This window comes from Giraffa tippelskirchi, chromosome 13, assembly GCF_054371585.1.
Source record: "Giraffa tippelskirchi isolate mGirTip1 chromosome 13, T2T-mGirTip1v1.2.pri, whole genome shotgun sequence".
In the NCBI taxonomy this organism is placed as follows: Eukaryota; Metazoa; Chordata; class Mammalia; order Artiodactyla; family Giraffidae; genus Giraffa; species Giraffa tippelskirchi.
Genome location: NC_137287.1, coordinates 90,549,558 through 90,565,582, shown reverse-complemented (window position 1 = coordinate 90,565,582; position 16,025 = coordinate 90,549,558). Strand labels below are relative to the sequence as shown.

General features: G+C 36.9%; 1 protein-coding gene across 11 annotated transcripts in view; it reads left to right on the top strand.

Moving 5' to 3' along the window:
- The window catches only part of GPCPD1 (glycerophosphocholine phosphodiesterase 1), an 85,955-nt gene extending 72,087 nt beyond the window's left edge, over nt 1-13,868 (top strand). For 6 of the 11 annotated variants that reach the window (XM_081556415.1, XM_081556410.1, XM_081556412.1 and 3 more), the window contains 5 exons: nt 1,776-1,841; nt 3,506-3,642; nt 4,107-4,242; nt 4,671-4,831; nt 10,491-13,868. In XM_081556415.1, coding sequence (XP_081412541.1) covers nt 1,776-1,841; nt 3,506-3,642; nt 4,107-4,242; nt 4,671-4,831; nt 10,491-10,680 — 690 coding nt within the window. In that variant the 3' untranslated portion in view covers nt 10,681-13,868. Of the gene's footprint in view, nt 1-1,775; nt 1,842-3,505; nt 3,643-4,106; nt 4,243-4,670; nt 6,105-10,490 lie in introns of all 11 variants that reach the window. The other 5 variants (XR_014072978.1, XR_014072977.1, XR_014072976.1 and 2 more) reach the window with 5 other exon arrangements.
- The last annotated feature ends 2,157 nt before the right edge of the window (nt 13,869-16,025 follow it).

Sequence of the window (16,025 nt, the reverse complement as noted above, 5' to 3'; positions counted from 1 at the left end):
ATTAATGTAAACTAATGTTTGATGCTTTTTAGAGAAGATACATTCTTGTGTATTTGTGCACCTTTTTTTTTTTTAATGAGAAACTGATTTGCTCAGATGAATAAATTTCCTACCTCATTGGATTAATTTGGTAAGAACAGGAAATTCACATATTTCTGTATATAAACAGAGAGGAAAGGGCATAGAAAAGGGGGTGCAGGGGGAAGTGTGACGATGGGAGAGCCATTTTTACAAAATTTAAGGTTGGTCTTTGGCTTTTAGAGAGAAATTCTCCAACCAAAGAATATAGGTACACTGGTTACTTAAAATGAGATAAAAATTTCAAGAATTCACTCTGAAAAAGTGTAACAAAAACTGGCATGAAGATTTAAAACTAGACACAATTCATAGAGGAATTCCTTTGATAGGCAGGTCAAATACCCTCTTTGATCATACTGAATCTCCTTTTGTTCTTGTTGGCTCCATTTCCTAATTTTTCCTCTTCTCCACTGTCTTTCTGGTGATGTGTCAGCTACACTGGTTTTCTTAGGCAAAAGATAGGTAATACCAGTTTATCATGATTATTTACCCTCTAAAAAGGATGCTACAAGAGAACCCCTGTTAGTCATTGTCCTAGTGCCTTTAGGTCATGGTTTGAATAATTTTTCAGATATTTATGAAGCCTAGCTAAGTCATTCCTTCTAGTCCAAACTTCTGAAATCATTTGGTTGTTAGAAATTTCATGATTCCTGGACATGATTTCATAGAACAGAAAAACAGATTTTTTAAAAATTGTGTATCAAAGGGTTGTCCTTACTTTTCTGATTGTGCATTAGTCCAGTAAAAATATGGCAGATATATTAAGTAAGGCTAAACATATCAGAAAACAAAGTAAAAACCCCACAGGAGATTGAGTACAGCTTGTTTTAGGTATTGTACTTTTCATGCAGCTGGTTAATATAGACCGGGGCTATATCCAAGGTCACCAGAATTCCAGGCTATATTCTTACTCTGTTAGCATTCTTTTACTTGCCATTGTAAAATTAAATACCATATACACTATCCATGTTAAGTGGTTTCTAAACTTTGAAATAAATTGTTCTAAATTCATTTTCCGCTTTAGCATGCTTGAGTATTTGACAAAGCAAATTGGTATTTGAATAAACAAACCAGCTGCTTGTAGATTAATAAACAAGCTTCATATTTTATTTTATTTTATTTAAAAAAAATTTTGGCTGTGCTGGGTCTTCTTTGCAGTCCATGGGCTTTCTCAGATTGCACCACAGGGGCATTTCATTGAGGTATGCAGGCTTCTTTAATAACTGTAGAGCATGCAGGCTCAGTAGTTCCCTAGTTGCTACATGGCATGTGGGAAGTTAATTTCCTGACCAGCAATCGAACCCACATCCCCTGCATTGGAAGGCGAATTCTTAACCACTGGAGGAAATCTCAAGCTTCATATTTTAGATTATATTTTCTAGTTATACTGGCCAAGTGGTATTACTGCATAGTGTTTAGATAATTTAGATAAATTGATACTCTGTTATTTATATAGATAAAGACTTTTTTATTTATGAGCCTCTTTAACTTTGGAGATAACATCTTTCCAGGGAGTTATCACTGTGGTACAGGTAGTGGTTTTTACCAACAGCACAAAGCACTTTATCCTTACTAGTGATGTGTTTTCTTACAGATTGCTTTTTGTAATAAATTTGTTTTTCTTTTTTTCCTTCTTATTCGACCATTCATCTCACCAAAAATGAAACAAAATTTACCACCAACCAATGCAACTCTAGGTGTTAGAATCTTTGCCAGATGATGTAGGGTTTAACATAGAAATTAAATGGATCTGCCAGCAAAGGGTAAGCCATTCTCCATGTGACCCATTCTTCTTTCTTTAAATGCATTGATTCTTGTCTCTTTGTTTTAGTGGAATAAGTGAAACTGAAATCTTATTATGGCTTCTTCCAGCAGGCACAGTGCTTATTAGACCTTTTAAATAAAGCATAATTTACACTTACTTATTTGAGTTCTTAAAAGTAGTTATGGAGAGGGTAGCCTTTCCCATTTCCAGGGGATCTTCCCAACCCCAGGACTGAACCCAGGTCTCCCACATTGCAGGCAGATTCTTTACCAGCTGAGCCACCAGGGAAGTCCAAGAATACTGGAGTGGGTAGCCTATCCCTTCTCCATCGGATCTTCCTGACCCAGGAATCGAACCAGGATCTTCTGCATTGGAGGCGGATTCTTTACCAACTGAGCTATAAGTTATGATGAAGCCCAGTTATGATTACATTATAGTAGAAATTCCAATTTACATGCCTCTCATGCGCACAGTAATATGGACAATTTTTGGAACTTGTAAAAGGAACAGTGAGAAATCTAACCAGTCAGAACTTTGTAACTGATTAGTTTTTGTTTTTTTACCCCCATGTCAATATATACCTTAAATAATTGCCTAAGCAGTTTTCTGTTAAGTGGCAATAGCTAGTAGTAATTAATTAGGAAAAGAAATTTCTGCACACGCATCTAAAATTTAGTCATTCCTTTGTTCAATAAAGAATTATTTATTGAAAACCTGCTACTGGCCAGACATTTTCTGTGCTTAAGTGGTGAAAAAAAACCTTGACTTTGTGGAGGCTAGTAGTGTTTTACTCCAGGAAAACAACTAACTCTTGGATGTATCAGATGGGGCTGCATGCTAAGAGCGCTGGTTGGGGTGGGGGACATTGGAAGTAGTTAATCCAGGCAATCCTGGTATTTGTTTTGGTCAGAATAATCAAAACTGTCCTCAAATCATGTCTTTTATATCGCTATTTATGATAAGCTGGACTGAGCGACTTCACTTTCACTTTTCACTTTCATGCACTGGAGAAGGAAATGGCAACCCACTCCAATATTCTTGCCTGGAGAATCCCAGGGACGAAGGAGCCTGGTGGGCTGCCGTCTGTGGGGTCGCACAGAGTCAGACACGACTAAAGCGACTTAGCAGCAGCAGCAGGTCCTGGCTAACATGTTTTTCTTAGTACTTGATTTTTAGTTTTCAGAGCTTTTAGAATAACTGTAATGACTAATATTTTTAATTTTTAGTATTTGAGTATCAACAGGGCTCTTAGTATTTTAGCTATATTTAGAAAATTATTTTTTGAGGGTACTTAATATGCCTAAGACGCGAGAATGAGATTTTTAACTGGTAATTCTTAATTACCAGGGATTTTTGGCTAGTGAGTTAACAAAGTGGAGTCTTTTGTTCACTTACAGTTTATGAAGATTATATAAAAATATTTTAAAGTTACAGTAGATTTCAAATTTTGAGAATTTTAGCTTTTATTTTGTTAAACTTTATTAAAGCAAAAGTCAATTGATGTTACATTTTGTATGTAAGTGTCTATACCTAATTATAATAATTCACATAGGCCTTTGCTTTCCTCATCTGTAAAATACTAGTTGGACTATTCTCAAGAATTTTTCTTAGTACTGTGATTCTAGGGTATTTAATGACTTTTGTTTTCCTATTCTTCCATAGGATGGAATGTGGGATGGTAACTTATCAACATATTTTGACATGAATCTGTTTTTGGATATAATTTTAAAAACTGTCTTAGAAAATTCTGGGAAGAGGAGAATAGTATTTTCGTCATTTGATGCAGATATTTGCACAATGTGAGTAGTTCAGGTTTTTTCTCCTATATAATTACACTATAGCTAAAATTTAGAGTACAGGGACTGCAGTAGGAGGTGAGGAAGTTGTCAGACTTCACCCTTGGTTTGTCTTCTGTATTGCATTTTATATATTTTCTACTGAGATGCCTTGTACACCACTGGGTTGGAGCACTTCACACCCTGTGTTTCATTTTACAGACATATAAAATCCTCCTTACTGAATTGTAATCCCTCAGGGGGTTTCTTTTTGCCCATTTCTGAGAGCATTTTAACTCTTATATAGAATAATTTAATTTTTTTTTTTTTTTACTTAAAGGCAATATATGTTAATGTTTGTTATACGTCTGTAACGAATATGCCTTTAATTTTTTTTTCTTTATTTTTTAGTATTTTCTCAAATTTCAAAGCAATATATTATGGTTATCTGCCCAGTGAAAAATACTTTTTAAATTGTCTTTTTTTAGGGTTCGGCAAAAGCAGAACAAATACCCCATATTATTTTTGACTCAAGGGAAATCTGATATTTACCCTGAACTCATGGACCTCAGATCTCGGACAACCCCCATTGCAATGAGCTTTGCACAATTTGAAAATCTACTGGTAAGCTGTGCTTTAATTTTTTAATATTTATTCTTTGAAAAATGTTTTAGAGTAATAGTAAAATTATATATTAATTTAACATCTGAGTGGTTAGTTTTGACCTATGTGTAATGAGCAGATAGCTCTATGTAAAATGAGAATATTAAATTACAGACAGAAAAGCAGTTAAAATGACCATCACTGACAAAAGTTTTCTTACAGGCCTAGGTTAAGTATGTTTTGTAGTTTAGTGTTCTGAGTGAGTTTTATGAATCATCTAAAATGGTTACATTGTAAACTGGTTTGATTTATTAAATTGTAAGAAAAAATTCTAACATTTTCTTTCCCTGTCCATTCTACTTTACAGAATACTAATGTAGAGTATAACCATTTAGAATTTGTAGTTAATAAGTTACTTTTTCATGAGTAACTTGTTTTTCATCTTTTAGGGGATAAATGCACATACTGAAGACCTACTCAGAAATCCATCCTATATTCAAGAGGCAAAAGCTAAGGGACTGGTCATATTCTGCTGGGGTGATGATACCAACGATCCCGAAAACAGAAAGAAATTAAAGGAATTTGGAGTTAATGGTCTAATTTATGATAGGTATTTGTTTTTTATGAAAAGTTTTCATGGATTGTTAGAAGAGGAAAAGTAGTATAATTATCTTAACATTTATTTGTTAGTGAAATGTTTTCAAACTTAGGAGTATACCCCAATCACTTGGGAAGTTTGTTAAAAATTCAGATGATTGGGCACTAACCTAGATATATTGACTCATCTTGCAGGTGGAGGTGGCTCTTTGTCCTAAACCTCTTCTCTGTCTGCACCAACTTTCTTGGTGGTCTCATCCAGTTCTGTGGCTTTTCATACTTTGTACATCCCCAGATATTTATCTCTAAGTCAGTCCTTTCCCTCCATGAGGGCAAGGTTTTGCCTGTTTTGTTCACTTTGGTATTGCCAGAGGTTTGAACAATCGATAGCTTAAATAATTTGTTTTTAAATAAATTTGCTAGTTGTTTAAAATGTAAGTCTGAGATCTCTGAGAGATGACAAGGTTGCTTAGTGTAAAGAAATCTGGGGTTAGAAGGTTTACTCTGCTGAGGGGATTTAGTGGGCTTACTAATACTTGAGCAACATCAAGTAAGTGGTAAAATTTGTTACCAGACCTGCTTAAAAAAAATACAGTCCTTGGATTTAGTTCATATTACTGTTTGTTCTATAAAGTTATATTGATTGCTTAATAAAGCTTTCCCCACCCCTGCTATTTTGTCTGAATTAGTCTCGTCTTAAAACTGCAACCCGGATAATGCCTGCCTTTTAAAGTATTTGGTTACTATTTCTTTAAGCTGCATGATTCATGATTCTTTTTATTAGATATTTCCATCTAATTAAAGGAAAATTAAAATTTTTAAATTGCAATATGATGGAAGTGCTTTATTTAGCAAATTTTGAGGGAATATTTCTTTGAGGAGGAGGAAGGAATGATTGCAAACATTTTCAGGTAAGAAAAGTATATTGTGAGATTATACCATGTACAACTGTTGTAGAGTATAGAAATTTTAGTCAGATCCTTCATCTAAAGGGCCCTACTTGGTTGTAGCCAAACACTGACCTTGCATGGAAAACAGGAAGATACTGTGTGATATAAAAGGCCAAAAGAAAGTGAGTGCTTCCTGGCACAGGGTCAACAAAAATAATTTTAAAGAGGAAGCAAGAGAGAGATTTGAGCATAGGGGGTGGTGGTTAAATTTACTCTGACAGATTTTGCATTTTAGGCAGAGGTGGGAGCAGGCACCAGGGCAGGACTGTGTTGAGGGTGTGTGTGGAGGATGTTGAGGCAGCCCCGCACTGGGCTTCTGCTTGGGCCCAATGAGAGGTGAGATATGGACTGGGTTAGAGTCAATTTTTATTATTCTTGGAAGTTTTTTCTTCTTCTTTTTTTTAATTTAAGTATTACATGTATATATATATAATCAACCATACTTCTATATATGAACTACATATATATGTGTCTTGTGTGTGTGTGTGTGTGTACATACTTCAAATAGTTGGAGACTAATAATAAAAACTTAACAGTCCCGGGAATTCCCTCGTGCTCTGTGGTTAGGAGTTAGTGCTTTCATTGCCAGTGGCTTCAGTTCAGTTCCTGGTTGGGGAACTAAGATCCTGCAAGCAATGAGGTACAACCAAAAAAAACCTAGCAATCTTTCCTATCTCTTTCATTGTCCCTGAGTTCCTGTGTAAATTTTTTTTAAAACTGTTTCTTATTAAGGTGCTTATTGCTATTATTTTTTCATTATCAAATTTAGACATATTGAAGATTTAAAATATTCAGAGCCTTTGTTTCACTTTACATGAGGGAGAATTGTGATGTGTTTTAATTTATCAAAAACCAGTTCTATTTTTACAGAGTCATTAACACAGATTTTAGATTTAATCATGGTTTTGTGATTTATTATCTTATACAAGCTGCTATGCTTAATTTGGTGATATTTGGAATTTCTGCATTTGTAGTAACGAGTGAGATGGCCTTTAATTTAGCTTTATCAGATGATTGTCTAATTTTGACATGAGGATAGTATTTACCTCATACAGGAAATTGAGCAATGTTTCCTCTTTGTATACTGTGCCTGCTCAAATGATTTAAAAAAATTCAGTAACAGAACCCACATTTAAAGAACATTATTATTAGATATGAACTCCCTTGTGTGCCCCTCTCTAATTCTATTCCCTTACCCCCTCCCTCAGATATAACTGATTATCAAATTAATCTCTTAAAATTTTTTAAATTCTTATTTTTATTGCTAGACAATATGACATTTAGTTTTTCATGGCTTTAAACTTTGTTTGTACTCTCCTACTTGTTACATTCTTAAAGTCAACCCATTTGTTACATGCTATAATTTGTTTCTCTTCATGGCTCTATGATTCTACCGCAATTTATTCTACTATTGGAGAATGTTGAGGTGGTTGCCAAAGTTTGGTGTTACAGTGTTTGTTGTAAGCATTGTTGACCAGGTTGTCTATAGTATGTGTATAAGTTTCTTTAGGGCAATGACTTAAACCTGTTGACCCCAAACCCAGTTACAAATGCATTTTACATAGCAACCTAGTGCACATGTAGATATGTAATCTACAAGTGTGTACCTGAAACTATTAAATAAGTTAAAAAGATAATGGTTCCTGAGTATTTATGTGTGTGTGCTTTTTAAATGATTGTGCCGTTGGCTTGCACCTTTTCTATGCTAGTCTTAACTTTCTGAACTAATTTTGTGACCCTCTGGCTCTCTAGCTCAGCATAAGGCATTTGTCTGTGGATTAGGCATTGGAAGTATAATAGGAATATGGGCACATGGAGTGGGCTGTTCTGTGCTTCTTGTTCTGTGCTCACTGGAGCCTCCTAAGAGTTCTCAGGAGTAGGCTGGCCCAAAATAAACCTATCAAGTAGAGCGGAAACTGCATCAACAACTGTTCAATAGTTCAGGACACTCTGTAGGTTTCAAAGCTGGTAGGATAGGCAGCGGCTCTCTGGGAGTGCTAGCCCACAGCAAGCCTCTCCATCCACTCAGTCTCCTTCAGTAACATTACTTGACTTCTTTGGGTACAGCTGCCATGCTGAGCAACAGTTCTTAGGTCAGAGCTCCTGTTTCCTGTAGTCCAGATCTTTTTCTCCCTTGCTTTACTGTCATTTTTATGGAACATGTAGTTCAGTATCTTCTTGAGAAAGGAGGATGGAAAGTCTGAAGTCTTGCATGTCTGGAAGTATTGTGGCTGGGCATAAAATTCCATGTTAGAAATCATTTTTCTTTAGACTTTTAAAAGCATTTCTCCATTATCTTCACAATTCCATTGTGCTGTTAAGAAATGTGAAACCATGTTGATTCCTATACTGCCTTACATGTGATTTGTTTGTTCTCCAGAAGTCTGGAGAATCTTCACTTTTGTCTCTAGTGTTCTAAATTTTCATAAAGATCGTCTTGTGGGTCTGGTTTTACCCATGTGCTGGACACTTGGTATCTGTTGATACATATCCTTTTGGTCTGTTGATACATATCCTTGAAGATGTGGAGTATTTAGTGAATTTTTTCTTCTGTTTTTTGTTTCTTTTGTTTTACTTTTTTTTTCTTTATAGAAATCCTTTCATTTGTATATTATATACTCTTGGACCAGATTTAAATTCTTAGCTTTTTTCTTATTTTATATCTTTGTCTTTTTGTTCTACTTTCAAAGATTTCCTCAACCTTGTGTCCACTGATCCTGTTGAGTTTTTCGTATCTACTGTTGTGCTTTTAATTTTAAGAACTGTCTTTTCTCCTCTGAATGCTCTTTTTTCTATATATATTTTAAAAATTCTGTTCTCATTTGATGAAATTACTATTTCTCTGAAGTCATTAAGGATCACTTACAACATTTTTTTTTCTTCTCCTTTGCTCACTATCTTACATGTTAGAAGCTTTCCTCAGATATTTAGAAATTCTTGGTTAAAGAATTGGAATCTAAAAAGCTTGTTGAAAACTCTTGAGTGTATGAATATGGCTTGTGAAATCTCACTGTGTAATAATCTGTGTGACCTGTTTGGTCATACATCTGTCATTAGATTAAAAACTTTGCTTTTTGATTGGTCAGATTCCTTGTAGAAAACTCTGTAATATATTGTACTTAGAGGATACAAGTCTGGCTGCTCAGTTTCTTGGTGTCAAGTGAGGAAAGAGAGATGGGTGAAGAAGGGCATGTCTCTGTGTTTAGAATTTGTTGTATTTGTACCATCTCTAATTTCCCTGATGCTGATGGCTATTTTATAAAATGCCTCAAACTCTCTCACCTAGTCTCCTTCATTCGACCTGGACCAAGTAGGGCAGGGGCAGCCTCCACAGCAGGGAGTTAAATGGAAGGGAACCACTTGCTACTGCTCAACCTTCACCCCATTCTCCAACTTTGAGCACCCCCCCGCCCCCCCCAGTTCTGGAGGAGTTTGGGCTACTTTTAACTCACCCTTTTCATTTTTTCAACTACTAGCTTGTGGTTTGGACTTTCCTATTCTGCTAACTGAAGTACTTTATTACTTATCCATCTGTTTTCCAGCTTCCAAAATTTTGTTTCTGTGTCTCTTTGGTTTTTCTCATATTCAGTGAATTTTCTCTCAATACCCTTATTTTATTTCTAACAGGATATAGGGAGTGAACGTAGATGCTTCTATTCAGTCTGATACCTTGATCCAGAGGTCACTTTTCATTATTTTATATATGTCTTTAATTAAGTCTTTGTGTTAGAATAGTGAAATATTTAATAAAATCAATACTTTAAAAATCTTGTTTCAGAAAATTTTCCCTATTCTGATGTCATAGTAGCTTCCCAGGTGACTCAGTGATAGAGAATCCACCTGCTAATGCAAGAGACACAGGAGATTTGGGTTCGGTCCCTGGGTTGGCAAGATCCCCTGGAGGACAGTATTCTTGCCTGGAAAATCCCATGGACAGAGGAGCCTGGCAGGCTACAGTCCAAGGTGTCGCAAAGAATCTGAGCATTGCTGAGTGGCTTGATGTTATAAAGAGTTAGTGCCTCACGTAAATAGTCTGGTGTTTTACATTTAAACAGTGAAAGGCCTTCCTTGCTGTGCTGGTGGGCAATGCTAGTACTGTCATTGTCACTTGGGGCTCTCAACTCCAGGTACATCTATCTGTTAGTACTACATAGCTTTAGCATAATTTTCACACTGGTGAGTAGTCCCCCTTTTTTTTTTAAAAAAATTTTAATTTAATCTTAATGTTTTGGCTGCATCGTGTGGCATGTGGGGTGTTAGTTCCCCATCCAGGGCTGGAACCCATGTACCCTGCAGTGGAAGTGTGGGTTCTTAACTACAGAACTGCCAGGGAAGTCCCGAGCAGTCCTTTTCATCTTGATCTTTAGTGCTTTGAAGTCAGAACCAGGTATGAATTCCAACTCTACCTTGTAGAAACTTCCCGTCTGTCAGATAAGGCATTGCTGATTGATTAACTTGGAGAAAAGATACTTGAAAAATCACTAGTAAGCTACAGATTTCATTTCCTGATTCAATTTATAATCAGCTCTTTTGCTTCAGGGTTACAAAAAGTCAGTAAGTAGACTGGAAGAAGAGAAATATTTTTAAATAGAACTGATGCTTATATCTTTTAAAGAAAAAATTAAGACTTTGTCATATAGGTGTTCTAGGCATTCTGTAGGTTGTCAGATCCTAAGTAAGCCATAAAATTACCTATTTTATGTTTTGTTTGTCTCATCATAGGATATATGATTGGATGCCTGAACAGCCAAATATATTCCAAGTGGAGCAGTTGGAACGTCTGAAGCAAGAATTACCGGAGCTTAAGAGCTGTTTGTGTCCCACTGTTAGCCGCTTTGTTCCCTCATCTTTGTGTGGGGAGCCTGACATTCATGTGGATGCCAATGGCATTGATAATGTGGAGAGTGCTTAGCGTTTACTGGGTGGAGACCATTTGGGGCATGCACCGCTATTCTGGGTATTCACTTTTCATCACTAAGCACTGTTTATCTATGCCTTTTAGGTTTTCAGTCCAATGAAGCAATAATGAAGTATTTTCTATTTCATTACAGTTCTTGCTAGAATTTCAAGTATGCTATTTAAATCACTTGGCCAGGTATAATTACCAGTCAATCTCTTTACAATGAGAATATTTATTGGTTGGTAAATATTTTAAACTAAATATGTAAATGTATAATGTTAAACATAGGATTTTGGAATTAACTATATAAATATCTCATATTTACACTTATTACAGCTTTTTATTTGATCAGGTCGGAAATACTTAGCATTCAGAAGAACATGACTATGCATAATTATACCTGACCATGGGAAAAATAAGTACCTCAAATGCATGTATTTGCACTGGTGATTCCAACTGCACGAACTTTTGTGCCATCTGTGTGTATATGTATTTTTCACATGAATTGACATGCACACCATTTTCAATCAGTATGAACCTTGAGGCTGCTGCCATTTTCCCATTTAACCAAACCAATGCCTGTGTAAATAGCCTAAAGGTGATCCTTGAAAACTTGTTTCATAAATCTTTCAGAAGTTATTTTGCATAAATATGAAAATTCCAAAAAGCTGCAGGGTAACTTAATGTATAAATATTACAAGTATGGATTGCAGACTTCATACAATAGATGATAATGTATAAATTCTATTGAATGCATGCTTTCTGTTTTAAGCATGAGACTATACACGTTTACTGTAAGTCCTTGCATCTGTGGTGCTAGGTGAGTGTGAGAGGGTGTCAAGGACTGAAAAAATATTTTGTTGCCTAAAAAAAAAGTTGTCTGTAGGCATGTTAAATATGCTTAAGTGTGTCTCTCACTACCTATTACACACCATTGCTTTGTGGATTTGTTTTGTGTATGTGTGTGTTGTACAGTAGATAAAACCCTGTGCAAAAAATAAATGTCCTGAATTCTCATTGGTATTCTTTATTGGTTAATGAATATCATGCATGTAATTTATTTAGAAATGTAGAAGATTCTACTAAATGTGTATGCATATTATTAGGATTATGTAAAGGTTTCTTTCATTAGAAGCAGATTGTTTTGGCATAACTAACTTAGTGAATGTTAAATAAAATACACAGATATATTTTCTTCATTATAAAATGAAATTTCAAGATGTTACTTGTGTAGAATTGGTCCTTTATTATTATTATGAGATATTGGAATTTAGTGTCCACCCTGAAAGGATGGCTTATTTGCATATAGCTTTTACTGCATGTAGGCAGTATTCATTACTGATATGATTTGGTAGTAGCTGAGAACCTAAAACTTGGGTTGTATGTTGTATCTTTTTATTTTTTTAAGCTGAGTAATGCAGTTTTGGTCAGATCTTAATTGTGTGAAGATAGGCTTTAAAATACTATGGTACTGTGTTTGTAACACTGATATTTAATGGAAAATAGTTAGGAAATGGAGTTTTCTGCAGGGATTTTATATACTTTTCTCATGTTAAAAAAGATTTTTACAACACGTGGTGTGGAAATTAACTTGGTGTGAATTAGGCACTTTTAGAAAACTTCTGAAAAAGAATTACTTTTTTTGATATACAGATCTGGTGTAATACAGTTACCATTACTTTGTGATAACTTGATTAGCCATATGTGTATTTCTAGTCCTGTTTGTTTGCTCCTCCCCTGTGCCTTTTTAGTTCCAGCTCCGTTTTGAAGACTTGCAGATCATGAATGGAAAGAAGAGGAACAGGAAAGGAAGTGATGTAGGGGTCAGTTTCCTTAACAGTGTAATTTGCTGAGTAGAGCTTACAGCCACTGCTTATGACAAGGACAGAACCTCACTGCTCACTTTCTCCTGTCTCTTTCTGACCTTATAAACACCAGGGTTAGTAAATGATTAACACATAGCAAGCAGTAGCTTCCCTTTTTGTAGGACTAAGTCCTGGCTTCCATATCACTAGCTGTTGCCCCATACACTCTGCTCTAGCTACACTGTGCCTGTGTTAGGCCCTAGCCATGCCGTATTCCTACACTGTTCCCTCTCTGTAGCCATGTGCCTTGCCTGGAAGCCTTTTCTGCCCCTGATACTTTCTCCCTGCTCACACTCATTTCTCCTTTAGCCCTTCATCAAACTCTCTGCTGCACCCTTGCCAAAACTTAGGAAGGGATGAATCCACCTTTTTTTACTCCATGGCCGAATGTTCATTCCTTGATCATGTCATGCATCATGGTACATTCTTGGTAGACACAGTTGATGTTTGCCTCACCACGCTGCAGGCTTTTCAAGGGTAGGGACCTTGTTTTACAAATTTTTATTTCCACAGCGCATGGGACATAGTATAAAAGAAGTGTTGGAATTTTAGGGATAATATAATTTGTATCAAATGTAGAGATTTAGTTTACTAAGAATGTAAACTTTGAGGTGGTTTACATTTTGGCAGTTGGAATAGTTTATTAATGTCAATTGTAAATGTAGAAGTATGTTATTTTATATTTTTTGGAAATTGAAATGTTTGATAAAATGCTGCCATTGTTCTTTGATTTTTTCCATTATCTGGAATTATGTACTGTAACTGACTGTAAATGTGAGGAACACAGTTCATTCCTGTGTCAGTGGTGCCTGAGGGCTGCCACCGCCACCTGTTTACCTCGCTCCCATTGCTCTTTGTGACATTTGTCTTTCTTCTCTCCTCCGAAGCCCATGCTTAGGCCTACCTCAGCACCGCTTTCCTTGACTTCCTTCTGCGTTCAGCTCAGGTGCCACCTCCTCAAAAACCATTCCTCTGCTTTTGATCAGAATCATGATGCAAACAAGTACAGACAGCCTCTACATCTCACTATTTTGCAGCTGGGGTAGTAAACCCAGACAAATTAACTGACTTACTGGGCTGGGACTAGAACTGGGCTTTGTGACTCCTAGCCCTGTGTTCGTGAACAATGCTGCCCTCTGAATTTTTGTGGCATTTGTTAGCATATGCTTTCTTGTAGTCCCACTTTTTATGTGCCTGTTCTATTTCCCTTATAAGATTGTAAGCCCCTTAAGGGCAAGGACTTCTCTGCATTTCTGGCACTACCATAATGTTCTATACTTAGGTATGAACTAGATAAATAAATGGGGGAGACTACAATCCTAGTTTCCTAACTCAGATTGTTTCATAGTATACATATGTTTTTGTATGGTGTGCAGCCATGTTGTCTGGAGTGTGTGTGCTCACATGTGCATTTATGTGCATGTATGTTGGCATGTTTAAACATGGAGTTCTCACTCCACCCCCAGTTTCGTGAGGTCACATAGTTCAGGGGTTACCATAACTAATTTTCTCCTCCATGCTGAATGAGGACAGTCATGGGAATGAGTAGCAGATAAGGTAGTTTTCTCCCAGGCCTGTCCCTTTCTAGGCCAGTACACCTATATCCTGCAGAAGGTGGCTGAATCAGGTACTGCTTTGGGTAGGACTTGCATGACCTGTGGGGGCCACTGTTCATGAGTCTTGAGGGGCCATCATTATCCTTTGTTCCTTGACTCCACACCCTGACTGCATTCCTTCCCCTCCCTGCGCGTGCGCCCCCCCCCCCCCCATTATCACTGGCTTGGTACTCTAGGTTGACAGTGGAGTTCTGTTCATCATCTAGATTTGAATACAAGTGATTTACTCTGTTTTAGGTTTGGATCATGTGCTTTTGGGGTAGAAAGAAAGTATGCATACTAGAAGTAGTGTATTATTTGGTGTTCATGAGTGGAAATTTATCAAAATAATCTCTTGGTATATATTGAGAAATGGATTTGAAATGTTTAAAAAGTAAGCATATGATTAAGATCCACAAGTATGTATTAGAGGAGAGCTCATGGATTGGAACAAAGTTTTCATGAGGCTCTCAAGCCCTTGAAGAATGGGGTGGTGGTCAGTTTGGGGCACAGCCTTTGTAAACTCAGAGGCCAAAGTAGTAGTATTTTCAGAGAGGATCATGGAGCCATCCCAACAATGGACAAGGATTTAGGGATGTCAGAGGCCTTGCATCCTTGTAGGAGATAAAAGTTTATTGATGATTTTTAAGGAGAATGACATGAAAGTGAAATGAATTTTTAAATAATGAAGAAAGTAATGTTAGTATAGGAATGATAAACAGGGCGTCCCTGGTGGCTCAGTGGTAGGGAATCCGCCTGGCAATGCAGGAGATGCAGGTTTGACCCTTGGGTTGGGAAGATCTAGAGAAGGAAAAATGGCAACCAACTCCAGTATTATTGCCTGAGAAATCCCATCAACAGTCCATGGGGTTGCAAAAGAGTTGGACACGACTTGGCAGTGAATGGAAATAATTTGTCTAGTCCTCTACTAAATTGATCCAAACATACCTCTGCCTTTTTCCTCAGAAAACAAATACATATGGGATGGATGAATTTCTGAAATTTGCAGAACCAAATTACATAATTTCACAGGAAAGAAACTAAACCTTAGTAAAAGTTCCATGTTATCCCATGATTTCAAATGTATTTCTCTGTAGCCCAGACCTCTAAGCTCCAGATTCATATATCCTGTTGTCAGATTGCATCTCCACTTGGAGATATGATGGGCATCTCACATTTAACACACCTCAACAAAGATTTTTCCTTCCTTTCACCAAACCTGCTCCCATCTCACCTCCTTTCTAACACTGTATGGTCCAAATCACAGGATATTAAGCAGAGACAATACTTTTTGCTGACCAAGGTCCATGTAGTCCAAACTATGGTTTTTCCAGTAGTCATGTACATATGTGAGAGTTGGGCCATAAAGAAGACTGAGTGCTGGAGAACTGATGGCTTCGAATTCTGCTGCTGGAGAAGACTCTTAAGAGAGTCTATGGGACTGTGAGGAGGTCAAACCAGTCAATATTAAAGGAAATAACCCTGAATATTAATTGGGAGGACTGAAGCTGATGCTCTAATGTTCCCAATAAGCTGATACTTAACAGATTCATGTCACATGATGGTAAGAGCCAGTTCATTAGAAAAGACCCTGATGCTGGAAAAGATTGAAGACAAAAAGAGAATGGGGCAACAGAAGTTGAAATGGTTAGGTCAAATCACCGACTCAGTGACGTGAATTTGAGAAAACTCCGGGAGATAGTGGAGGACAGAGAAGCCTGGCATGCTGCAGTCCATGGGGTCACAAAGAGTTGGGACACGACTTTGTGACTGAACAACAAAGCAATCACAGAGGGCCTACACTTTTGCCCAGGGTACCAACTTTTTTCCCCTCTGCCTCTTGGACGGAAAGAGTGCAGAGGATCCATTCCTGGAAAGTAGTAGCCAGGACATGAAT